We start from the raw sequence: 27,779 nt of genomic DNA on the forward strand, positions 1-27,779 counted from the left end.
ACTTCAAATGTTTCAACATAATATGAATGCTTCAACATATATTTTCAACCCACTAGGATTTCATCTTATTTATGTTATTAATTATTTTTAAACCTAATAAAAATAAAGATATAAAATATATATTAACCCAAAATTAAAACAGTAACGCTAGTGCTTAACAAGTGAACACCTTGGTCCACCCTATAAACAAACCACTGTGCAAACAATGCATATAGATTTCCCAAGCAATAATGGCTGAACACTAACTTGCATCAGTTAAGCTCAACCTAGAAAAACCTCTGGGGCATATTTACACACAGACGTGCCCACACAAACACACACACACATATATATATATATATGTATATTATATATACACACCCACATGTTTACATGTATGTGTGCATATATAGATAACATATATATATATATATATATATATATATATATATATATATATATATATATATATATATATATATAATATATATATAATATATATTTATATAAACATATATATGTACATATATATACACATACACAAACATGTACATATACACACATATATACACACACATGCACACGCATATATACATATATAACAACAAAGAACTCAACAAATACTTTCTTCAAGCGATATTTCCAAATAATTTCACTATGTACCAACACAAGAGTGAGCTGAAATGTGCAGATCATGCTATTACCACCATGGCAAATACAACCATGGACAAAAAGCTGTCAGAATGCAAGTTAAAGGATACCACTTAAAACCTCTCAAATATCCTGCATTACCAATGTAGTGGGTAACTCTTTACTGATATTAACTACTTTCTCTCTCTCTTCACTATGAGAAATATTTCATGTATACACAACTAGATATGAATCCATAATATGAAAACTTGGTTCAGTATTCCTTAATAGCATCGACAAATATTCATTACTCATTTATTATGTTAGGCAATGCAACATTTTTACGCATTAACCGCCTCTCAAAAACTTTTTGCTAGGCATATTAGGGGATAGCTCATTATGGACAAGGGTGAGAATGCTGTCGTGGCACGACTGAGGGGGTAGAGGTGTGCGAGGAGGGGAGAGGGGCTGGAGGAGGGGGAGGGGGGGAAGGAGAGATCAGACCCCCTCCCCCATCAAGAGGAGCTGCGGCACACTCCTCGTGCAGTGCCATGCATTCAGGTGGGGATGAGAGGAGAAGAGATTGGGGAGGGGGAGGGGCAGGGTTGGCACAGCTGCCACCCCCCCCCTCCCACAATCCTGCCCAAATGCAAGGGCTATGGAGAAATATGACCCACACACACACACAAACACACACACAAACACACACACAGGCATGCACACATTCATGCAAATGCATCCAACTCCCAAATCATACGTCTTCCCAGATTGTGAAAATGGAATGACTCCACCAAATGGAATACAAACCTCTCTCTCTCGTGGGAGAGATATAAGAGGACACACTAAATTTTATTTGGAAACCTCATTATTCTTAGCTACATCTTAAATCGGCTAGTTGCTATGCAATAAATATTCTTTAAATCAACAATTCATTTCTTTACTCACTTAGCGTACCAATTCACCATCACCACCACCTGGGTAATAATTATCCGTCCAAGCCTGAAGAGATTCTGAACGACAAATTTGAATGAAGGGAATTGACAATTTTGTTCATACACTCGGGATGTGTCCAAAGTCAAGTTTGTCATGAGAGTAAGATAGCACTGCAAGTTAGTTGCAGCCAAAATACCTAAGACCAGGGACCAAAATTACTTAGTGTGCCATGCCCTTATGTACAGACTCCTCTTTAGACATAATCCCACCAGAGAGGCCAACTCGGGGTCACAATGATTTAAACCTTAGTGACTTCGCGCTGACTCCCTCCAACGACACCCCCCCTCCTCCTCCCTCCCCTCCCCCCCCCCCCCAGCATCTCGCCTCGCAGGCACCCCTCGCGGCCAGCTCAGCGTAGGTCGGAGTTGTCATTGATTTGCTTCTTAATGCGCAGGAGCATTGTGGTGTACCACTGGTCCAGCCGTGAGATGGAGTCATATTCCTTCACCGCTTCCGTGAATGCCTCCACATCCTCCTCCTCCATGTGATCCATGAGCACCTGTGGGAGCGTGCGTGCGCAAAACGCAACAAACAGGGAGAGAGAGAGAGAGAGAGAGGCAAACGTTTAAGAGTTGAAGAGGAAGATGGCCAAGGCATGCGTGTCCACTGAACGAGGGTGATCTCTCACCAGACAGAAACACACACTCTGACTAATAAGATATTCGTTTACATATTATGGATTTTGGATCAATGATTTCTGAAGTAGTAGCCTCAATATCACATCCAAAACTAATAACGTACCACTTGTACATACCACTCATGAGAATCAGACAAGAATATTTTTTTACTGTTTAAAATATCCATTCCACAAAGAAGGCAGAAATTCACCGTTAATGTTTATGAAGTTCTTCTTTAGTCTCCCAAAGGACCTTGTTCCATTATTATTATTATTATTATTATTATTATTATTATTATAGGCAATCAACCATAAGGTTATATAGGTTTTTAATGGACCCAATAACCAAAATCATACCTAGCCTCTCCCAAGAAAACACCAACCCAATATCTTACTTTAACACAAGCACTTCTTCATCTCTCTGTACTTCCTTCAACCCATCCAACATCCCTATCCTGTTCCTGTCCATTCCTTGTTCGCCCAACATTCTCCCCTCTATTACAGTCTTCAACATCGCACTGGCAATCAATATGCCCTCCATCCTTTTTTTCTCTCTCCTTATGATTTCTTCCTACAATCCCCTCTCCTTGCCCACCATTCCCTACACACATACATATACTTACATATATTTTATAGATGCATGGCCACTTAATTTACATCACTCACCTTCAATAGTTTACATTCCCTGGAATCCTGAAAAGCAGGATACAGATCTTGATATCGCTGGACAGCTTGCTGGGCATTAACCAAGTCGATGCACAGGTGGCACAGGGCTGCTCGAAAAAAGTATTCCCTTGCACTGTATTTGAGGAGGGAGTTCTCGAGTGAGGATGAAGCAACCTAATTTAAGAAAACAGAGGAAACCACACATGTAAACAACTTTCACACACGACAAGGGTTGAATAAATAGCATCGGTAATAGGTGTTCCCTAAGCCGTGCATGAAGTGCTAAATTCAGCCCTATTTAGTGTGCGCATGATTGCAGGTCGTATTGACATTGACAATGTGACAAAGGACATCATTCCCAAAGGTCATGACGGTCAACCAAGAGCAGACGGGAGTCTCTACTTGCGATGACCGTCTAAAAAGGAATCGCGACGATTACCCAACCCCATTTGAGTCGCAAATAAGCACGGGCAGATTATTTCCTATTCCCTATAAAAGTGAAATACTCCCTCAAAGGACAGTGCCATGGGACCCTAAGTGCTGTCAAATAAGCTTGAGTGCATACTATTGAGGACCTTACGGAATACGCCCACCAGGGAGCCTTCATGTCTTGGCGAAGCGACTGTCAAGAAAAGTGTGTCGACGCTCAAGGGATGCACTCCAAAGAATTTTGAGCCATTGTATCACTATCTGAAATAAATTTACTTTTCCAAAACTTTCCCAATACTTTTTATGCAAACTATGCATGCTGCACGACACTGACATTTGAATTTCCTTTCAACATCTCCACTGTTAGTTTAATATTCTTAAGGGCTTCACTGGAATTTGTTGCATTTTAAGTCAAGTGACGATAAGAAAGAAGACTGAATAAAATATTTCAAAAAATCACTGAATAAATAAAATTAGTACTTTTCCACAAAAAATAATGTGGGGGACAGCTTTTGGGCAATATGGTGGTAGGAGTTTAAGGGAAAAACATGGTCTGTAGAGGTTGTCTTCTGGCAAATTGCAAATCATAAGTCTTACATGGTGTTCATAACTGTGATATTAATAGAATTCATTTTATGTTGAATAGACTTCTAAACTTTCCTCATTCAATTAGTAGCTTTCTCAGAGAACATGATTGAAATGATTGCAGTGAAAAACATATACAGTCAGGACTTCATCGTAAAAATACCTAATATGAGCATTGTCCAAAAAGTAAATCACGCTTTGAAATAAAATATGAACTATTTTTCCACATAGTCGCCATTCAAATAAAGGTATTTAACATCACGATACACAAACTTTACAATTCCATCTCTGAAGAAATCTGCCACCTTCCATAATAACCACTTTTTTAACCACAGCATGTAATTCTGCCTCACTGTTGCAAGCTACATCTAGCAAGAGATCTATAGTCATAAATCGACAATTTTCACGAATGTTTTCGTTTATATTCACGATCAGTTCATCTGTCACAAGGCTAGGCTGTGGTCCTCTTTGTGAACATTGGTGTTGTGGCCATTTTTAAACGGAATGCACCACTGCCTCACTCCACCTTCACTCATTATTTCCATCTCCATACACTTCAAAAAGTCACCCATGAATTTCAATTGCCTCGTGGTTTTTGCCAGTAAAAACCTAACCACAGATCGCACTTCACTACTCCTAGGGATTTTCTATTGCAGCACACATTTTAGCAGTTCGCAGTATGCAAAGTAGAATAACCACGGTCTGCTCACACTACCACAGCAGGATGCATACTGAGTGTAAGGACGTTTAGACACCAAGATCATGGCTGTAGACCAAACCAACCTCCACAAAAGGCCGAAACATAAGTTACTTTCTGGATAGCACTTGTAAGAAACTCTCTACAAGAGCAAGAAATTTAATGCATTCATCCTTAAGGTAACGAGGAAGAAAAATTTCACAGGTGTAAACTTCCATGCTAAAATCATTTCTCTGAAAAAATAGGCGATCTATTCCCAAAAGAAGAATTTAGGATTGCACACAGCAACAGAAGCAATCTGCTAGCATTTTTCAACATGACCAAGGACAGAGTGAAAAAAGTGGCATTTACAAACTTAAATTGAGAAGATTGCAGCGCAGTCTACATATTTTATTTATTTATTTATTTTTATTTTATTCGGTATTAGTCCGAAAACAGCACATTTTGGCCTTTACATCGAACTATTAACAATGATAACAATGATCACATTTACAAACACCCAAGCCCTAGGTGGAGGAAAACTCACCCAGGCGGGAATCGAACCCGCGACCCTTGGAATGGCAGACGAGGACGTTACCCCGCGCCATCAGGGACAAAGGTTAAGATTGTTCTAGCTACGCGCCGAGGGGCACAAGCGGAATCTCAGGCGGAATGGGTGTGTCACCCAATCCTATTTCACCAAGCACCAATGGGAGATGGACCACAGCAGTGAGCTTGATCCGGACATATGTCACCTCAAGGAAAAGGGACATAAAGTGGACACAATGGAGCAGGGAGAATTGAGTGCACATAATTAGTACACAGTTAATTTCTAATCATGTCTTTTATAAAAATGGTAAGTTCCTACATTTTTGTATCACTCGTACTGTGGAAAGTGAAAGTAAATACAAGAAAAAGAGTTTGATATTTTTCAGTATACTAGGGTGATTTGAAAAATTCTCATTCTTGCCCATAGATGGCATTACTACTCCCATTATTTCTTTTCTCTCACGCTGGCGCAAATGTGAGTAGAACACCAAGTGAAATTGCAAGCCAATCCATCCAGCAGTTTGCCATTGGCAGTCATTTGAAACCGTTGTGGTGCGTGTCTTGTGAGAAAAGAATAAAAATTAGGTATTGTGCAGTGATCAAATTCTTCATAAAAGAGTGTTTGATGCGAACTGAAATTGATTCAAGTATCAAAAATGAAATTGAATACTGATGCAAAGGAATGCAGGCCGTGCTGTTTCCCACTTACCAGACCATTTCAAGGTCAATACATGAAGCCTAAAGGTAGTCATATTCTTATTTTATAAATAAATTGTTGAAACATTCTTTAGTAGTAATATCCTAAGAGAATTGGATGTTCATATGTTGAGCCAAAACACAAACGGTAGTCAAATCCACCTTTCAGACTCATGCTATGCACAAATCGAAATGTTTCAAGGGCTGTTGACAAATCTTTAAGAAATATTCAATAATTAAAGTACGAATAAATTACAAACGTAGGTATAAAATAATAATTACAAATAAAGTTGTTCGCGTGAAATTTCTATTTATAATTGTGTAAGTTTCAATTTCTGCACCAATGATTTTCCATAAAATGCATCAAATGATCACTTATTCAAAAACTGTTTAAAACGTAATGAGCCAGATACTTGCAAATTTTTATGTAGATATCAAAACTAAGCATTATAACATTTTGCAAAAGATGATTTTTACAGGAATTAGTAGAAATTTGGATGGAGAAAATCAAGAAAAAAATGATTAGCCATTTTAAGTCATGTTAAGCCAAATGATGTACGGCTGCAACCATGTAAATGTTTGATGCAAAATAGATTTTAAAAATGATACATCCGAAGGCTGAATTTTCAGTTGTCCACTCAAACCAAATTTATTTGAATTTCAACATGATTTATTTATTTTGAAAACTACATTAAATTTATAGTCATGCATTAAACTAAAAATATACTCATTAACCCTTGACATATTTGAGTCTAGGTTAAAATGTTACAAAATTAGACTAAATTGGTGCTACTACTACTTGGTGATAATACTATTTAATTGGTACTATTTACATGCATGCTGCTTATCTACGTTGTCTATCTAGGTCAATTTTTCTTTTGCTACCTTTTCATGCTGTTAACAAGAGAAATTGCAAGTGCTCGAAGAGTGAATGTTAATGAAATTAAGAATACAAAGTAACTTTCCAGTGTCCTTTATTAGCGTACAACCGGTTTCAACGCTCAAGCGTCATCATCAGGTACAAAATAAATCAGTCGCAGTCCACTTATATACCAATCATGAGGGAGAGGAGGGGTGGGTGCGAGAGGGGGGGGGGAAGAGAAGGAGGCGAAAGAAAGTGGGGTTGCGATTGGCATTGATGTGGAGGGGGTAGAGGGGTGTTCAGCGTCAGGACAGGTGCTTGGTGGGTTCGCAGTGGGGTGGGAGGTTTGTCGGGTCTATCTGTGAGGGATAGGGGTACTTCCAGGATTGGGGAGAGGTATTCAAACAATAAATCGTTAACCAAATTAGCCGTTTATAAATTCTTCCTGATTTACAGCTCTTCCCACTTGTCCATCCTCATTCCTTTTTCCATCTGGTGTAAGAGTTCTGGGTTGAAATCACTGCCATGATTTTCTTCCCATAGATGCTTGGCAAAGTGTGATTGCTTGAGGTCACACATTCTAAAACAGCGTTTATGTTCCTCCGCCCGTGTCTTTAATGACCTCCAATGACACTTAACACCCCTCTCCCCCCTCCACATCAACGCCAATCGCAACTCCATTTTCTTTTGCCTCCTTCTCTTCCCCCCCCCTCTCGCACCCACCCCTCCTCTCCCTCATGATTGGTATATAAGTGGACTGCGACTGATTTATTTTGTACCTGATGATGACGCTTGAGCGTTGAAACCGGTTGTACGCTAATAAAGGACACTGGAAAGTTACTTTGTATTCTTCATTTAATTAAAATGAATTTCCACAAGGTTGAGCCAGGAACAATTGAATAGTGAATGTTAAGTTTATACCAATGTTGAGTTCCAAAGAAACTGCGGGAGATGCCACAACAGTAACTTTTAACGGAGTCATCCGCTAATGTGCATTTCAATGCAACAATTTCAGAGTGTAAAATTCATTCGCCTTGACTGGGATTCGAACCCAGATCCCTCGATGTCCAACCGAGTGCTTAACCCAGTTAAGCTACCGAGACGTCCTCTTCAACTCTGAAATCTGGGGGGCTTTAAAGGAACAAGATGTCGAGTTTGAAGATACCAAAATTTCAGAGTTGAAGAGGATGCCTCGATAGCTTAACTGGGTTAAGCACTCGGTCGGACATTGAGGGATTCGGGTTCGAATCCCGGTCAAGGCAAACGATTTTTACACTCTTATATTGTTGCACCGATGATGAGTGCAGAAAGAGAAGTCACTCTTAAAATTGAATCAATTGATAAATTGGTGTACTGCGATAAAACTACAAACGAGAAACGGCAATACACGCCTGTCTTCTTTACAGGTTAAGTTAACTGAGGGAAGGTACATGCGTACCTTAAAAGACCCAGCAAACCTGCACACCTCCCCCCCCCCCCCCAACCTTCAACTTCCCCCTCTCCCCTGTCCGATGGCTAAATATTCAACAGCTGTGTGTGTCACTTGTACCTGATGATGCCACAAGTTCGTGAAACGCATTGCACTGTGAAATAAAGTGTGTGGGAAACTAATAATTCTTTTATTATGGATATCTAATGCTAAATCTGGACATTTTTACAAAGTTTTGAAGTGTTGGCACAAAATATTTCTCTAGAGAGCCTTCTATTAAAAAGGAATTAGGTACATATCATGAATAAGTAACGATTTATTTCAATTCTATTTAAAAACTAGGTTAGCATTCTTGGTTGCTTCAATCCGCGAAAGAAAAAAGAGGAACATGATCCAAAATCTAAACAATTTACATACGAGGTGTGTCTGAAAACTATCCGACCTGCGTTCACATATATCTCCGCATTGGCAATAATCTTCATGGTCATCCGGGCCGTGTGGCATCCTTCGAAGTAGTTTTGCCCATTGGAATTGAACCACACGCTCCCAGCAGTGCTTCCACATCTTAAAGTCGTCCTCAAACGCAGATTTCGGAATGGCCTTCTGCTCGCATTACTCTGAACCGTCTCGAACCGCTTTCCTTTGAGCACCTTTTTTCACTTTTGGGAACATCCCCTAAAGTCGCAGGGAGCTAGAGTGTCGGGACTGTAAAGGAGGAGGCTGGCGAAGCCGTATGTACAATCTCCTGTGTTTCGCCATAAATTGCTGCACAACAAGGCTCGATGAAAGCGCTGGTGTGTGTGTTATTGTGGTGAAGAAGCCAGCCAGTCACCTCGCTTGACCAGATATACACGGTCATTTTCTCATCACGCAATCTTTTAAGAACTTCAACATAATATTCTTTGTTGATCGTCTGACCTCTTGGAGCAAATTCGTAGTGCACAACACCCTTGCTATAAAATTAAAACGTAGTTCGGATACTTTTCCAAAACACCTTGTACATAATTTTCTTTTACTAAACCTTGTATGTTATTTTTTTGGCATGGAAAACAATATCTTATTTTATTTTAAATTATATGCAAAATGCTGTTTCACTAAATGAGTATTTCTCTTTACAAGGAAGATCGTGGAGTGAATTATGATCGCTGAATGAGGTTCCACCGTTCATTCACTTTCACTGGTAATATCACAATTTTTCCTATTTCCATGCTTAGCACTTAACTACTTTTGGCTGACAAAGGACCACCAAGTGCAAATAATGGGCAATTGGGAATTTCTTCACAAACCCTATCAATAAATTATCATCAAAAAATTTTCTCTTTCTGAAATAGATAAGTTTCAAAAATGCTTAAAGATGCACTTTAAATAATAAGATATATTGGAAACAAATTAGCAGCATCAAAGGGGTGGCACTTATACAGTTTAAAGATTTAAAAACTTTAACATTAACATGTTTAATCAATCAACTGTTTGAAAACTTTTATTGGAAATTGAATTTGACATAATTTAGCCTGTAAGTGACCCATTACTTGTCCATTTAAACAGATCTCATCTGAAGAGTAACGGTAAGTCTGCACTGAGAAAATTATTCGAGAAAATTTTTTTTTCTAAAATGGAAAAACTCTCCTCCAAAATGTTCAAATGAACTTTACAACTTTAAATAGAATGATGAAAAACTATTAGTGGTTAAATTAAATTTTAGACTGAGCCATCACATTGAGTCATCTAATGCCTTCTTACACTGATTCTACATGGTGAGATAAGGTCATAAAAGTTTGATTTTATTGAAGATGAACATTTGGAAACATGGCTGTAATTTGGCTGATTTTTGGATTTTTGCAAAATAATAAAAATTACACATTTTTTTCAAAGAGACAGACCTGCCATTTTAATGTAAATCTGGGGTTTAAGGACGGTACCCTGGGAAATAAATGAAAATGCCTGGATATATAGGGAATGGCAGGATTTGATTTTGAAGCGGTGTGTTTTGTGTTCATTACTTAACTTCATAGCAAACCTTCAAATGGGTTGCTAAATCATTCTGCAGCAGTCTGGTACAATAGGTAATGAAACTTTGGCACATACTATTGCTGTTGCCTCGCCTGCGCCATCGCCCCCAAGACATACATAGACACACCCTTCGGGGCACCAGCCATTGTGACCACTCTACACTGATTAATAATACCAATTTAAGTAGAGCCAAGTTGTTTTCAGCATAACTTCAACAATTGTTTTTAATACACTATCCACTTTAAACTATAAAAGGAATGAAAATGATATATATTCCGAGAAATCATTACAGAATCATGCTTACTAAAACATGTCATAAAAACTAAAATTTAATCTAATATTACATGGAATTATATTGATATCTGCACGTTCAGAAAAATTTATTCTTTAAGAAAATGGTTTGTGGATTACTAATCATTATATCAAGCAATAACTTGTGACATTGTTAAGTTCCAATGACCAAGATCACTAAAATGCTACAATTTAAATTTGGGGTGGATCTTGAAAAATAGGGACGTGGTAGCCTATTGGGTACAATGACGTGGTGCTGACCAGAAGGGCCTGGGTTTGATTCAGGGTGACACCTTTAGAGCACTCATCTCTTCACAAAACTGTGGAATTTTTAGGGGGCCGGTTCATCCTGGGAAACCATAGGCCACATACAGGGAATAAGGGAACACGCCCCCTTCACTGCAATAAGCATGAATTTAACACGCTACTGGGCTTCGTACTAAGTGAGCTCCACCCTCGCCTATTAAACCAACCTTTGGTTTGATCAATACAGTTTGTTAGACCTAGACAAAATATTTGAAAGCAACAAATTTTTAAATCTGAATCCACCAATTCTGACCATTTCAGAATGCAAAAGGTTCTCATGCCCTACCAATTATTGACCAAATATTACTTCAGCTAGCACAATGAATTTACTTTGACTGTGTAATGAAACAGTGTCCATAAAACGTCACCTGCTCATAGATCTGGACAGCCTTCTCATATTTCTCCAGTTGAGCGGCATACTGGGCCACCTTCAGGAGGCATTTGTTAGCCGAGGAGTTGCTCTCCTCCCCTCGGAAGTAGTCGGCTGCCTGCTCGTAATGCGAAATTGCCCTGTCAAGGTCAACAGAGCCTCCACTGCCCCCTCCACAGTCTCCACCTTCATAGAGCTCAGCAATCGACTGATGATGCTTAGCCGCCAGGGTGAAGCGACCCATGTCCGTGTAGATCTCAATTGCCTTGAGCAGGCACGTCACAGCATCTGGAAGGGGCAGAACAAAACAGGCCATCAAGACATCTGGAGGTGACACTCCCCTTCCGAGGCAAATGTATACATTGAGAAAATTCAGAGATTTTTGTCGAAGTCTAACTATGCATCCCTTTTTCTATTGTGGTGTTTAAACTAGATCATAGCTATGACTAAAACATTTCCTCTGGTTATAAGCAGCAATCTGTGGGCACCTTTTATTCACCTATTCTAGTTCGAATTGAATAAACAGTCTTGATTCAAATCCAAATTAAATGAAACTTGCGTAGTTATGCCTTCTTTAAGTGACTTCAGTTATTAGACTAAGTTTTGAGCAAATGTTTTATCCTTTTTATTCATTTAAATAAAATTCCTTGTTTATCTCAAATCAACCCTCAGAAAATCTAGATACAATACTTCCAACTTGACATATTTAAAAATTAAGTAATATAAATAAATCCTAATCTTAATAAAAATAAAGTTCTGGTTCTGAGACCAATCACGACACCACAGTACAAATTAATGGATTCTAATGTTTGCATAAATAGGATACAAATATGCAAGATAACAAAGCCTCAGCCCAAGTTGGACACACGTATTTTTCTGGGAATTTTTTTGAAATGAAAAAATTTGTTAAAATTTTTAAAATTGTAGCAATTTCTTTTAAATTTATTTTATGAGTGCATAATTTTTACAAGAAGCTGCTACCATGAAATTAATGGTCTTAAATTATTTCTTTAAGAGTTACCTTCAAAGAAAAATGGCAAAACCACAAATGTTGTATACAAAACTAACTGTACTGCAATACTGGTCAATTTATGATGCATACAATACTGTATTGCATTAATCATGCCATATTTGTTGCGATATCAGCATTTCAGTACTACATTGCATATTTACAAAAGGAATTATTTCATCAGGAATTATTTATATATTTACATACATGACACAACCATCCAAAGGCCATACACGAAGGCCTTTAATACAAATTATACCTGTATACAGTCACAGCAGTAAGGATAAATTAGTCCGATAAAGCCCAGGAATAGCTACTGGTGATGTTAAAAAAAAATTAATTAGTGGGGAGCATTAAAGAAATGAAGTTATGGATTTTACAAAGTAAAAAATGTAAATTAAATTGGTAATCCTTTAGAAGTCAAGGACAAAATGCAGCCCGGACACCTAAGTCTTCATTTCTTGGACAAAAATATTAGGTTCACTATGGAGAAAGAACTCAACGAGTCCATTAACTTTTTAGATATAACTATAACTAAAAATAATTGGCAACTGGACTTGACTTATCAAGAAGCTATCGAGTTGTCTTCGTGAACCAGCCCATACACAAAATATATCGTCTACGTAACAGAGCCAACAGACTATGTTTTTCACCAAGTTGTTGGAAGAGGAGAACAGAACACTTTCCACCTGGTCCATATAGATGTCCGCTAGTAGAGGAGATACAGGTCTGTGGGATCATTCACTCCAGGTCAAGACATCATTTCCCACAAATATTAGCGGCGTTCAACTCAATGGTCCACCGTTTGACTAGCATTCTTTTATCTCCACAAAATACCCAAAAAGAACTTAAAATAATAAAAATGATAGCTGAAAAAAACTGTTTTTGCTCCCAGTTAGTCAAAAAATTGCATTGAAAAAATTAGAGAAAATAGCGGTAAAATGTATTTTCAAATCAACCAGATTCTTTGCAGGAAACAATATTAAACCAGCCTTCTATAATAGAGCCAACTTAGGGAACTTTTTATCAAACTGCAAAGACCAAATTCCCATAAGGGAAAGGAGTAGAGTTTATAAATTGTGTTGTGAGTGCTCTGCCTTCTACATTGGACAAACCGGGAGGAAATTCAGCGATCGCCTAAAAGAACATCACACCTGTTTTAAACATGGGAATCTTTCTTCCAATTTTGCCCAGCACCTTATAGAAAATAACCCCTCCATTGACTTTGTCCCTAAAATTCTACAATTAGAGAAAAAAGGCTTAAGATTAGATGCCTTGGAACGGTTGGGAATTTCAAAGAACAATCATCAAAAGAGTATGTTATTCCTCATGTTCCCCCCTCCTGGACCTCCCTCTGCTCCATGGACCCTCTCCTTTCCCCCCAGATGCCATACCCAACAGCCTTCTCCCCCTCTCCCTCATTCACACACACACATACCACTTTCCCTTCTCTTTCCCCTCCTCCCACTTCTCAAACACCTGCCCCCTCCTCTTCTCTGTCTACTATATCAAGCTCTGTGTCTTTCTGTACATTACCTGATGATGACTTAGTAAGTAGAAACCCGGTTCGTGTTTAATAAAATATACGTGGAATAACTAAGTATTTCTTTTCCAAAAAGCTACCATGTTATTCAAGTACCTCAAAGACGGCTCACAGAAAAATCAGAAGCAAACTATTTAGTACAGTTCATATTAACACTTCTGCCATGCAATTACTTCTTCTATTATGATTTTAAAAATGATTACAATGCACCAAATAGCCAGGTAACTAATTTCATTTAAGTAACAAATAAAATGCAAACAAATTACCTAGATAGAGAAAACTAAAGAAATATAATATTAAAAAAATGTTATCACTGCAGAGGTAGAAAGCTTTTACATCTATTTCAGCGTCATAAGTGTAAATTTGAGCAATTTGCTGAAATGATTTAAATGGAATTCAATCTAAACCACTAATAAATTACATAAACTCAAGGACTGCCCAAATATGGGCTATGTAATTTCAGTTTTCTACGAATTTTCTTTCTCATTCCCATAAAACAGATGGGCATTTGTCAAAACAATTCCTTGCATGTTTTGAAGTGATTATCGGCACATAATTGAGTCATCATGTTCACCAAACATTTTAATAGGCAAAGGAGTTTACGACTACACAGTTACATTTCACTTCACTCCCTCATATCAGGCAGACACCCTTCCACATCCATACATAGCAAAGATTCTAATACAATGCTAACCGTTAGGGTCAGATTTCTTGTAACAATTGGCAGCATCTACATAGGAAGTGGCAGCATCATGACGTGAGCCGGCCTTGGCATGAAGGGCTGCCGCTTCACAGAAGGCATTGCCGGCAGCAGCCCATTTCTTGCCCATCTTGAACGTGTTGGCGGCACGCTGATAGCATTCAATGGCATCTTCCACTTTGGCTGACCCTCTGTCAAAAGCAGATAGTGTGGCATTATAACATAAGGAAATACAATTGGTGACAAGCAATAACAACATCAAAATTTTGCCCACCAATGAACTAGAAGCTGTGTAATAATCTAAAGCTTCCAATCAATTGGCCACTGTAAGTGGCTAAAAATAATTGGGAAAAAATATGAATGCATTTTCAAATGTTTCAGTTCTAGTTGGTAAAAGTCGTATGCACACTTCAATCATTATGTGCTAATTAGGATTGAAGTTGATGAGAGCGTGGTGGTAATTAGACAAGGAAGGTGAATCAACAACATGTAATTGGATAGACTTCTGTCTGCTTCTTCAGGAGGGAATGCACATGCATCCCAATGGATGAAATGCCTCATGTTACCACGGCACACCACGCGGTATGCAGCATGTACCCCACAACATCCCTTTCTATCCGAGTCAACTGTTAAGGAAAGCCAGCACATGGCCATCCTCCCACATCTCAAGGATTCAAGATCCTCCCCTCAAATTTGCCCAAATCAGAAGCATGAATTATGGTAGGCAGAACCACACCCGGGGTTTAACGAGGCCACCAAAGAAATATGGCGCAACACTAACAATTTCCAATCAAGGGAATTTTGCCATTTTAGTGTCTACTGTTATCTTTTTGTCACACTTACAACACCCAATGCCATGGTCATGACCATGTCATATACAAGGTCAGGTAACAATTTTTCCTGACTTACTGAATCCAGAAACATCAGTGCGCATGATTGTATAGGCATTGACAGGATGGCACTGAACACCATCATACTGAATATTTGGCGATGTGACAGATCCAAGCTTAACTTGTCCCAAAGGAGTTTGGATGGACAACTAGGAGCAGAGTTGAGTATCTACTTGAAGACCACCTGCAAGTACACTGTTGCAAATCCTCAACCCAATACAGTCCCCACTTAGCACCTCACATCATGCTTGGTTGCTATAATTAAAGTGTCAATACCTTGGAATGCTGGAAGTGATTTAGAGGCATAATATTTTCTGCTAGAGTGTTCATGCACATTGCATCATTTGACCAATGCAGATGAATTTCCGGGATGTGAATAACACCCAAGATTAGTAAAACACCTATTAAGTTATTCATTTCTGCAAGGGTAACTGGTACTGAACATTTACGGCAGCATATTATCTGTATGACAACTTGCACTACCCTGTCCAATAAATACGCAAACTGATGCCATTAAAAACTTTATTTAGCAAAATTTAGCCCACATTGATTTTGTCCCCCTTCAAAGCACACTCCATTCGCATGGCTATGCACTTACTCCATCTCCTTCTATTCCACCATTCAAAGCACCCTTTTGGATGTCCTCAAGGCAGTTAGGCTTTTTAGTTTTCTCGCCGTTTCTTACTTTACTGTGTCTTCCGCTTCTTCCCAGTGATATGTCTCCTCAACATATTTTTGTATTTTGGGAATAGGAAAAAGGCGTTAGGGGCGATATCAGGCGATTAAGGAGGATGATCAAGGATCAAGGTGATTGAATTTTTTGCCAGAAACTGGCGAACAATCAATGCCGAATGAATGTTCAGGTGCATTGTGTCATGGTGAAGGATACATCCATTATGCTCGGCTAAAATAGTGTGCACTGTTGATTCTCCTGAATCCAGTCCATTGGCTATCATTCGGACAGTTTTACGACAATCGGTAAGAAGGACAAGGGACCGCACACGATCAACGTTGTCGTCAACACAGGTGGTTGAAGGTCGTCACGGCCTTGCATCATCACACATGGTATCTTGTCGGCTATCTTTAAAACGCTTAATCCACTTGAAAACAGATGTGTTCTTCAGAGGATTATCACCGTAAACAGCTGTCAACATTTCAGTTATTTCTTGATAACTTTTACCGCACTTACCCAAAAACTTGATGTTGATTCGTTGCTCCGTGATTTCGTCAATTTCCATTTTCAACAAACAGTAAAAACAAGGGCAACAGAAACTAACATCACTGGCACCATTATATGCACAGCTTGATGATCTGCCAAGCACAGATGGTCTCAGGCAACTAGCGCTGCTAGTGGGCAGGGCTATAGTCAACGGCATGGCCACATGATTGCACCAGTTCGTGCATTTATTGCACAGACCACGTACAGTGCAAAAGAACTTGGCTCAATCACTATCTCACGCTGATTCCTCAAGCTCTGGGCAACATTCTGGTAATCAAGTATGCTTCGTAACTGAATCCCATGCACTGTTAATTACTCCTAGTCCTATCACTAGATTAATCTGATGTCCCTAATCCAAATTAGTAGATTCAGATTCGACTCAGAAGAATAAAGATTTCTGATAAGTGCCCCTAATCTAGGCAAACAACTTGGTTGGCCCAGATTTTCTTCGGAGTCCTCAATAAGCTCACTGAAGCAAGTCTTAAATCAACACTCTCTTCATCTCCAAAAATCAAGAAAAAAAGTGGTACACAGTTTAGAATGAACATAGAAAACCACGAACACATTAATCAACCCAAAGGTCGGTTTGGTAGGTGATGGTAGAGTTCACCCAGTACTAAGCCCGACGGCGTGTGAAATCCACACATCAGGGTAGGAGGGCCAGTTCCTTTCCCTGTGCCGGTTATGGTTTCCCAGGAAGATCTGGTACCCGAAAAATCACATAGCTTGGGTGGAGATGCAGGTGCCCAGAGTGCCTTGCCCGAGAATCGAACCAGGGACCCTCCAGGCAGCAGTCCAACGTTTTACCCACCGGACTACCGCGACCCAGAATTAACATATTACGGTAAAATATCTCCCAATAATTCAAATGAGGTCATAATATTTTAAATGCAAAACCAAATAAACTATTTCAATATGACTTACAGAGTTAGTTTCCGAAAACCCAGTCCATGTTCACTCTGATGAAGGAAAGCTATGAAATGCATTCATACTTTCAATTCTAGCACAGTTTAATTCCAATACACTTATCTAATGAAATTCTTCGCCGTTGGACATATAAATGCGGCAGAGCTTAGTAATTGTAATAAGAATGATCAATACGAAATATTGATATATTTTGGTAAACTTTAATCTTTCAGGCTAACTATACAACGTTGTGAATTCCATAAAAAGTACTACATTATCTTTTGCGTGGAATTATCCTACACCTGATATTAGACACACTGAGGCTGATACAATCAACATGAAACAACTGCCTATGAGAGATGTATTGACAATAAACAAGCAGAGAGAAATGCACATAAAAAAAATTATTGATACAATACGATACGATTGATACGATATATAAGATTATGAAACTTCGTAGTTATGTAGTTATCGGACCGCAATAATAAGTCTCACTGAAGTGATTCACCATTTTGACTCCAAGTCAATACTAGAACAGTACCTCAAATTGATCATTTCATATCCATTCCAATTTGCGGGACGGCCTGAAATAGCATTGGATGACAATAGGATTGAGGATACATACTTAGTAATATTCATCTGAAGGCTAAGGAGCACGAAATCTAATCTATCATTTTCAGAAACTCTTGAGTTGGGAATTTCTGTTTTGGTGCCCCACTTGACCATTCTCAAAATACTGTTGCCTGGAAAAAATGACATTGATTGACGTGTCCACGGGTGGGTCACCCCACCAGATCAGGAAATTTTAACTACCAGACTTGGTGAATAAACCACAACTAAAAGATATAAAACATTTAAATCGGTATGTAAGCAATTAATTTGAAAAGAGTACCATAAAATGTAATAGAAAATCTAAAATTTTAAATTGTTAACCCACCACCCGATATGCACTACTTTTCAGCAGCAGCCACAAGGGCATGAATAGAAAATCGCATGCCAGGTTGGGCACGTCAAGCGAGGTACTGACTGCAGGCACCACTTTTGATTTGACCCGGCCCTCTTCTCCTCTCCACGCCCACTCCCGCATCCGTCGGCCACCACCTCTCCCTCCACCCTAAGCAAATCCACCAACACTATGCCTTCCCTCCCACCCCAACCACTAAACATCACCAAAGACCCACCTGACAGTACGGTGGCCTCGCCTTCCTCTCACACGGCTCAGTCCCTCACCAATCTATTCCCTTAATTAAGGGGTAAATGCGCCCCTCCATCCCTTCCACCCCCGAGTGCCTATCCTGACTACTAACCCTCCATCCTATATTTTATTTATTTTAAAACATTGCTCACATACAGCAGTGGCGCCAATTTACAGTGAAAAATATAACAAACATAAAAGAGGACAAAAGACAATAACAGTATAACAATAACAACGAGAAACAAGCATGGACCGGGGAAAATTTTAATTTACCATCCCTTCATAGCACCCTGTTTCACTCCCAAACACAATCCATCCTAGAACGCTAACTCTGCCACCCAAATCCTCACATTTTTGTAAGCCTGTTCCCCTCCGCAGTATCTTTTTCATTCCTTCAAATGCCAAACTTATCATTCTGCAGCTGGAATCACCAATCTTAAAAAAGCTCTCCCAACATTGTTTTTACTTCCCAAGACAAAGGATCCACAGGATGAGTAGCCAACACCTATAAATACAATTAATGAAGCTAGCACACAGATGTCTCTCCGATACCTCTGATTACACACCCAAACCCAACGACCCAAACCAAACATTTTATCAAATCAATTTTTTTCTCAAGAGGTCCAGCAGGTTTATTTGCGATGAACACTTCCATGCTTGTCTTCCCTTCTATATTCCTCCCGTAATTTGAAAAGGAATATTCCTGGCGGGCCCATTGTATCTCCACACTACTAACTACTTGACTGAAAGAATCTTCACATTTGTCGAACCTTCCCTTCCAACAAGTTTCCACTCCCTCCCTTTGTCAAAGACACCAGCCATTTGCAACTAGCTCCTGAACTCAAACACTTCCTCAAAACGCCCTAATCACCACTTTAACCAATTGCATCATCTCTCAATTGCACTTCTTCATTTCTTACCACATAGGTCACTCCTCCTCCTTCCCCTATTCCAGCCCTGGTGGCGGTGGGGTACCGTCCTCGCCTACCAACCCAGAGGTCGCGGGTTTGATTCCCGCCTAGGTGGATTAACCTCCATCTAGGGCTTGATTGTATGTGATTGTCTTCAATTTAAAGTCTGTAATGTAAGGGTTAGGTGGAAGAAGGGACTATAGGTCTCAACCTTGCCCAATTAAGTCGGAAATAAAAATAAATATTCCTTTCAAAATATACCCTATATTGATACTGCATCCTAATTCTGAGATGATTTTGGTGAACACGTCGATTAAAAGTAAAACTCCTTAACTTAGTTGAATCTAGTCTGAGGGTAATTTAAGAAGTTCTTGGAATGGAATAGAAATAAACTACTTACATCAGTGCCACTTTTTTTATTTTTTACTTTAGTCTCCCTTTACAACAATGCACTTGGTCCAGCGATGTTCCAATGTCTTCGCCCCATCTCCAAAATTAGATTCCTTCAGGCCAGCAGCACATCCATCTACTTTGGCTGACAATTTTTCATTTGAAGAGAATCCCTCCATCCATAGAGGAAAATTTTCAGCTCGGAGAAGAGATGAAAATCCGATGCATCTAAATCAGGCAAACACGGTGGGTGAGGTAACAACTTGCATCTGAGTTCACATGTTTTTGCCATGGCAACTTGTGTGGGCATGCACTGCCTTGATGAAAGATGACTTCCTTCCTTGTCGAACATAGCCTTTTTCGTGTATCTTCTATTGTAGTTGGTCCAGGAAGTTGTAGCGTAGTATTGTCCAGTAATTGTTTGAAGAGTGGAAGGTTAATCCATCGGCAGAATCCCTTTTGCATCCCAGAAAACTGAACCCATCACCTTTCCTACCGAAAATATTGCCTTTGCTTTCTTTGTGTGATGGAGAATCGACATGTTCCCACTGCTTTGACTGCTGTTTAGTCTCTGGGGTGTACCTTAAGTTTCACCTGGGGCCACAAACTGACGTAGAACATCTTGCATCATGGTTGCCCTTAAAACAGGCCAAACATTGCTCCGAAATTTCCATTCTGATGCATTTTTAATCCTGCATCAAGAGTCGCAGCACCTATCCACCCGATTATTTTCTCATATCCGATTCCACCGTTAAAAAGTGATATTCCCTCTTGACGACAGCCTTACAGCTTCAGTGATTTCTCACTTTCAGTGGATGATCCTCCATGACCATTTTATGCAAAGATTTCTGGGGTAGTGGCATGTTTTGACCGACCTCTTTTGGGGACCATCATCTAAGTTGTCCCAAGCAAACAAACTTGTTTGTCCACTTGGCAAGAGTTGAATATGAAGGAGCAGAATCCCCAAGAGTGTTCTGAAAGTCGGTATGAATTTCCTTTGCTTTCACACCTTTCGTTATGAAGTATTTAATCACTGCTAAAATCTTAATTTTTTTCCATCTTCACAAATCACTAGATGGGAACACAAACAGAGAGCATCCGCACCCCGGATCTCTTCACAGAGCACCCACACATTACATGTTTACTCAAAGAATTAACCCTTACTGCATGGGAAACTCGTTGTGCTAGCGCTGACATTTGGTGGCAATTCCAAGAACCTTTCAAACTACTTTTGTACATGATCTGAAGTTCATAGTAAAAGAGAGGTGCATAATCTCATATTTATCTGTCTTCTCTACCCTTCTATATATGAGTAACGATCATTAAGTCCAACATATAACTTTGTACAATGGAACATTGCTATGCTTGCATTCCCTAAGCTTAATGAGCAATGCTCATTAAGCATAGGAAATAATTCTCATAACAAGCAAAAATACTTTTTTAAAGTGAAAAGATTACTAGAATAATTGTGAACCTGCTGCTTCAGTTTGTTTAGCACTTGTTCCACTTGCATCTTAGTGTAACTTGTGATCAAACATTTATCTAACTTGTGTACAGACATTATGTTTTATTTTTTGGCCAAAATGTAATAATATTTTGAGCCAATTTTTAAAAATATCCATGAAGAAATAACCACAAAGAGGACAGCCATAACAAAACAAACATTAAGCGCAGGAATAAATAGTAAAATCATTGAAAGGCCAGGACAAGGTTTCATCATGGCTGATCTGGCACGCACATGTAATCGATTTCCGTCGCAGATTTCCACAACCCTCAAGAACAAGGGCAAGATTAAGGAGGTGGACCCTTCAAAGAGAATAACAAGAATATCTTTGTAGTGGTTAAGTATTCTCAAGACTGTTGAAAGGTTGCTTCTCATATGGATTAAAGAAAGCAATTGCAATGCGACACTATTTACGAGAATATCATTTGTGAGAAGGGAAAGTGATTTTCAAAGACTTTGTTATGAAGATGCTAAGATCATAAACGGGTCAAGAAATATTTAAGGGGAGCTGTGTGTGGCTCGGGCAGTTTTATGAGAAGAACTGGCATCCACGGCATGGTGAGGCAGCAAGCTCCGACCCAAAGGCTGCAGAGAACTTCATCAGTGACTTCAAGAAATTCACAGATTATGAGGGTTACCTGCCGCAATAGTTATTTTATTGTGATGAGACGGTTTCTTCAGGCAGATGATGCCAAAGAAAAACATAAAACATGAGAAGAGAATGCAATGTCTGGCCACAGGCCAATGAAAGACCATCTCACGCAGCCATTGTGCACCAATGCATGTGGCGATTTGTACCCCTGCTATTATATTACACCCCTGCTTGATTACCATTCAGAAAATCTTCAAGAATTGTGGAATCCAGGAGAGCACAGGCTAAACATGATGTGGACGTCATAGGAAAGCATGGGAAATTGTTGCATTGTACACTGAAAAACATCACCCAAATAAGGTAGGGATTATGCACATTACAAATTTATTTAATTCTAATTTTGTCGCATTTCCCATAAATTTTTAAGCTTTGAGATGCAAGTGAAGAAGGAAGCTTAAATACACAAGTGAAGATGAGGAAAATGTATTGAAAAATCTAATTATTTAACCTCAATTGTTTCTTCACAGCTGTTTGCGAATTACACTCTCCCGCAGAGTTCTCCAAAGTGAAATATTTTGCAGATGACTGTGGGCCCAATGTTTCAACACTTTAAAATTTGTCATAAGTGAGTCATTCAACAAGTCCATAGAAAAATTGAAAAAAAAATTATACCGGATAGATTACATTTATCTTTCCACAAATCTTCACTAACTCTCCTGATCAAGAAAAGCCTCAAATCTTGTTACGAAATCACACTGCTAAGAAAAACAATTTGAAATAGGAATGGATAACCACAAGATATTTTTAAAACCATTAAAAGTCTTGAGACTTTCAACAGTTAGGCATTATGCCTCAATCAACCTTTGTAACACTTTATATGAATGCATTGCTGAACAATTTACTATTATTTTCAATAGTTATTTCCAATCTTGTATTTCCCCTTTAGCTCTTAAAAAGTCGGAGCAAAAGATGACTCTCAGTGCCACCACCCTATTTTTGTAATTTCTCTAAATCCATAATCAAATTTCAGCTCCACAACTTCCTGGAAGTCAATGAAATATTCATTCCTCACAATATGGCTTACACTTAAGTAAAACTATGACTCATGCTCTTCAGCCTACCACCAACACCATTTTGAACTCAATTATCAACGAAATATTTATCAATTTAATATCTATCAATCACTATCCATAAAATGGCGATGGAAACCTTCATGGTTGGTTAACTTGTCCCAACTCCCTCTTTACATGTCTGGCGGAGTGATCTTTTAATACTGTGGCAATGGCCTTTCCTATGCAAAACAAGTCTTTGAATGCTATGGCTTAAGTAACCATCAGAACTTCTGGACGACCAATTTTTTTAAATTCAAAATAAAGCCACTAAAATGCAAAATCCAGGTTTATTTTTGCCAAACTCATTCACATATTGTCACTTAACTCGTGGGAGAGGCAATGCGCAATTAATTCAGCAGTCTGTTGCTGTTATCTTAGAAAGGTCCCCATCACTCTCCATTGCTCATTTTTTTACATAGTGCCGCCAATTAATTAAAAAAATAATATTAACTAAATAAAAAGTTAAAAAACATAATTATATATGTTTAATTACTGTAACCAGGTTTAAAACAGAATTCCAAAGGAAACTTTTTGGTCCTTTTATCTCAAGTAACATGCAAAGAGGACCTCGATAAGAACCATGTTTCAGAAGAATGTACAAATCCTAGAAAGAAAAATTACCAGATGAAGACCAATTTGAATGTCTGACAAGCCAGACAATTGAAAAGCCATTTCAACACTTACACAGAGGCCAACAACCATTAGGGATCAGGATGGAGCGGTGGCTAACGTCCAGGCTTCCCACCCTGAGGGCCCAGATTTGAATCCCTGAGGCAGCAGCTTTTTTTCAGTTGCATCTTGATCCCTACTTGAGGTGCTTTGCGGAGATCACTTTAAGTGAGTAAGATGTCCATCGGATGGGACATTAAACTGCGGACCCCTAGGTGCATTTCGACAAAAGTAGGCTAATGCCGACCGACTGCGGGTTTCCTCCCACCCCTTCCTTCCCCATCCATCCCTAATGGCGCAAATGACCTTAGCTGTCAGTCACCTCTCATACAACTACTACTATTACCAATGCCAACAACCATTTTGGCTTAGTTGTGCAGAGGAGAATTGGAAAAGACAAAAAGCATTCATAATGTACTTGGATTCGTAGAAAACAATCTTAATATCGACCGGCATGCAATGCTCCCTCTGGAGTAGACCTGGGATTACTATCAAAGAACAGAAGAATGATCCATATCTCGTTTAAGGACCAAACAGTTCACAATACAGACATAAGTTTACACTGATGGTATTGATGGGAAGTGAGTGCTTTAGTAATTCCTGTAGCATTTTTGCACTTCCTTAGTTCTGAAACAAAATTATATTTACAAAATAAAATATTAATCAAAATATTTTATTACTCTCAACTTAACCACCTCTTTTTGAAACCAATGAAAAATCAAGCCACGCTTTGTCTATGGCTTCATATTTCCAATCAGTCACGCCATTTCAATCAGAATATAACCACTACTTTTACATGGTTCCCCGGGATTGATTTCATTTACGAACACTTAAGACTGAAAAATATTTTGCAAGTGCAACATAAAAAACAATGAATTCCATTAATTTTCTATTATCTAGTCACAACGATTTAGGGGAGGAAAGGTTTAAACAAATGTTATTACTTCAATGGGTGAAATAATTATAAACAGTATAGCACCTCAAATCTTGAAGGATTATTTTAATTGCAGATTATATGTTTTTTGTTGGGCTAGAAATTGTTATATACAGCTGAAATCAGGTAGCCCAAAGATGCAGATTTAATATTCTTTACTGAATAAGATTCTACTATTTTGGTGTTATATTTAGGGACCACATTGTGTTTCCATCATTCTTAGTATATACAGTTCAGCACTGATTTGCATTATTGAAATTGGAGTTTCCTGCAATTTACAACAGGGAAAACTAGGGACCAAAGAATTTCTGGATTTCGGGCACTCAATATTATAAAATTAAAGGCAAGAGTTTACAATCCAAAAGCTCACTTTAGCCTCACCTGTTACCATTTTTGGGCTTCCCAGAGCTTGGAATTCCAGGTGGAAAGTCCTCCACTTTGTTACAGAAAATTCGGAGGTATCAAACTTAATGCAGAAAAAAATCAAGCTATTATCGATTCATAAAATACTGGCTAGAATAATAATTAAATCAATAAATAACTGCATTAACTCCAATCTCCAGATCAATGAGATATTTTGTTATGTGCAGTCTCTCCGAGGCATATCCACTCTACAGGGAAGTGTCCCTCCTGCCTCATCAATGTTGCACTCATTCCCTTTAAACACCCTTGCTCCGTCATTTCCACCACCGGCGCTCTTCAAACCCTCAATGCCTACAAATACATCAGGGGCCACCACTTCCACCAAAACCATCAGACTCCAGCTCACCTCGTCTATTCCCCAGCAGCAACCATTAACCACCCAGGAACCATCCCATTCCACAAGTCAGTTCACAGGGGATCCAACCGTCTAGTTCCCTATCATATTTCTCTCAGCAATGTCCAAAGTTTGAGTTACTAATACTATTCCTTAATCTTTACCTATCCTGTATTTCATTTCACTCTTCACCCAACCCTTCCTTAACCATTGACCATTAAATTCAAATCACATAACAACATCAATTTATTTGCACTCACCAAGACAAAACACCCCCATCAAGGCAATCTTATAGTGTAGTGGGGATGAGCCTAGAGCTAAGAACTACATTTCTCAACCCTAAAATGATCATCTCCAATTGGGATGTCCACCCTAGAATAAAATGGAATAACTACAGGCAGTTGTGAACTAGGAATGCCTCTCACTGACTGCAATATGTCAATTACCTTTACTGTAACTTCCCATTTCAATTGAGGGCTTTCATATCAAGATAAAAATTTGTTATGACTTAATACTAAAAAGGATTTTTTTTCACTCTTAGCCATTCCTGAAAATACACACTTCACAGAAGAAACAAATCAAACAGCAGAATACCTACAGTGATAGAGCATATTCATAATCATCAGAGAAGTTGTAATGAAACTACATCTAAAGGTGTGAATGAAGTCATTGGCTTCATCGGTGACTATGAATGAAAGAAATTTAAGACAAATTATTGAAATTGGTCCACGATTCAAGTCCTGGGTATGTCCTCAGGTGGCCCAAAACAATGACAAGTAAGAATAGACCATGTGAGAACTTTTTGTACTGGCATAATGCTAATAAACGGCAAGGGAGAAACCAGCGATAAAAATGCCAACGAGAAACCTTTTCCCCAAGAGACAATTGGTTATGCACTCGATTACCTCAGATCCTTTGACATCAGTATATGAATCGCTGGATGAATAAACACTGAAACCTTATCACATAACCTGATGTGTATCGTATCATATCTATAAATACATTAAATTTAAATAATCGGCATTTAAATTACTGAAACGAAACGGCATACATAATAAGTCATATCAATCAAATTTTACTCCGAAATACAAGAGTTACAGAACAACTGTGAATTCAAAAAATGCAAAATCAATAAGAGTTTTCAAACCTGAGCAGAACTTTCGCTGGGTGATTTGAAATCATACGTTCATAGTGTACATACTAGAACCTAAAAAGGGCAGTATTAGACAATAAGAATTGTTCCGCGAAGTTCTTCAATAGAAATTTACTATATTATTCCATTATGCGCAACACAGACCTTGCTGCCATGCTCTTACCTGCTTAGAGCAAGGAAAGACAGCAAGTGAGCAAATACAATGTTTCCATTCGAAGAACGGCTATCCAAATTTGCCATTGAACAAACTCTTCACTTGGCAGAGACTGGACAGTTAGAATAGACAATTACGGTACAACATTCCCAAATTAATACAAGACGGCGAAAATTATTATTAACTTCAAACGAGTGCATGCTACGCAAAATACGTCGAGGACTTCGTCGAAGTCTACTCCGCCAACTGCAAGACAACCACGCCAATTCTGTCTATCTTAGCAAATGATATCAAAATGTATTTCCATGATGGTAAAATTAGAACATAAGAGATGCCAGAATTTTTATACACTAAAAATTCCTTCCATTCGGCAAACATCCGTAATAAGTAAGCAATAGCACTTCAATACGTCATGATTGAACAAAATTATTTTACTGACCCGAAGAGAGAACCGAAAAATCCTTTAGAAGAATGGAGCTTTTTCTCGGCTTCTGCCATTAATTGTAGGGCTTTGTGCTCGTTATCTGCCATTTTTCAGGAAAATTTCTTCGAGGTCCCCCTGACTTGTAACACTTTCTTATTGATAAATTACATCAACTATTAACCGCTAGAGGCAGTGAATTCGTCCAATTGGCCTGCCACCTATCGATGCCAGGCAAGAAGACGGCATTGCGACGACGAGGTGAACTAAGAATTTCTTGCTCGTTAAATTATAGTTAAATATTAATCTCATTCATTGTTTACTTCTATGAAAATATTTGTTTTTTCAAATATCCTGAACAATAGGTTTGCGCTATGCGGCGGCCATATTTTATTTTTTCCAGTAAATGTCAACAAGTAATGCTTTGCTTCAGCAAGAAGTAGTAACTTCTGAGCGAGCAAAGTGCATGCTGATACGAATAGTATGGAATTATATTTATAATAATATAGAATTACTACAATTCGAATAGTCTGAAGCGCGAGAAATATCTTCATACTTCATCGATGGATTTGTAGATTACAGGTTGAAAGAGAAGTCGGTCATAAATACAGACGAACATTCTTTCAGTATTAA

At 38.7% G+C, this 27,779-nt stretch overlaps 1 protein-coding gene across 1 annotated transcript; it reads right to left on the reverse strand.

The window, feature by feature from the left end:
* Nucleotides 1-1,920: 1,920 nt before the first annotated feature.
* Nucleotides 1,921-27,308, reverse strand: alphaSnap (Alpha-soluble NSF attachment protein). The gene is made up of 5 exons (XM_071584339.1): nucleotides 27,165-27,308; nucleotides 14,334-14,530; nucleotides 11,086-11,375; nucleotides 2,885-3,058; nucleotides 1,921-2,101 (listed from the first exon to the last, which is right to left on the reverse strand). Exons 1-5 carry the CDS (start codon nucleotides 27,254-27,256, stop codon nucleotides 1,952-1,954), a joined length of 903 nt encoding a protein of 300 aa, XP_071440440.1. The 5' UTR covers nucleotides 27,257-27,308; the 3' UTR covers nucleotides 1,921-1,951.
* Nucleotides 27,309-27,779: the final 471 nt, after the last annotated feature.

Source organism: Hetaerina americana, unplaced genomic scaffold (assembly GCF_022747635.1).
Source record: "Hetaerina americana unplaced genomic scaffold, ioHetAmer1.1.p SCAF_18, whole genome shotgun sequence".
In the NCBI taxonomy this organism is placed as follows: domain Eukaryota; kingdom Metazoa; phylum Arthropoda; class Insecta; order Odonata; family Calopterygidae; genus Hetaerina; species Hetaerina americana.

Excerpts from the sequence above, each read along its gene's own strand:
- alphaSnap (XM_071584339.1), bottom strand. The coding sequence starts at position 27,256 with ATGGCAGATAACGAGCACAAAGCCCTACAATTAATGGCAGAAGCCGAG. Across the intron at positions 14,531-27,164 it reads TTTTTCGGTTCTCTCTTCGG|AGGGTCAGCCAAAGTGGAAG; the intron begins GTCAGTAAAATA and ends TGCTTTTGACAG. Across the intron at positions 3,059-11,085 it reads CTGTCCAGATCTATGAGCAG|GTTGCTTCATCCTCACTCGA; the intron begins GTGACGTTTTAT and ends TTCTTAAATTAG.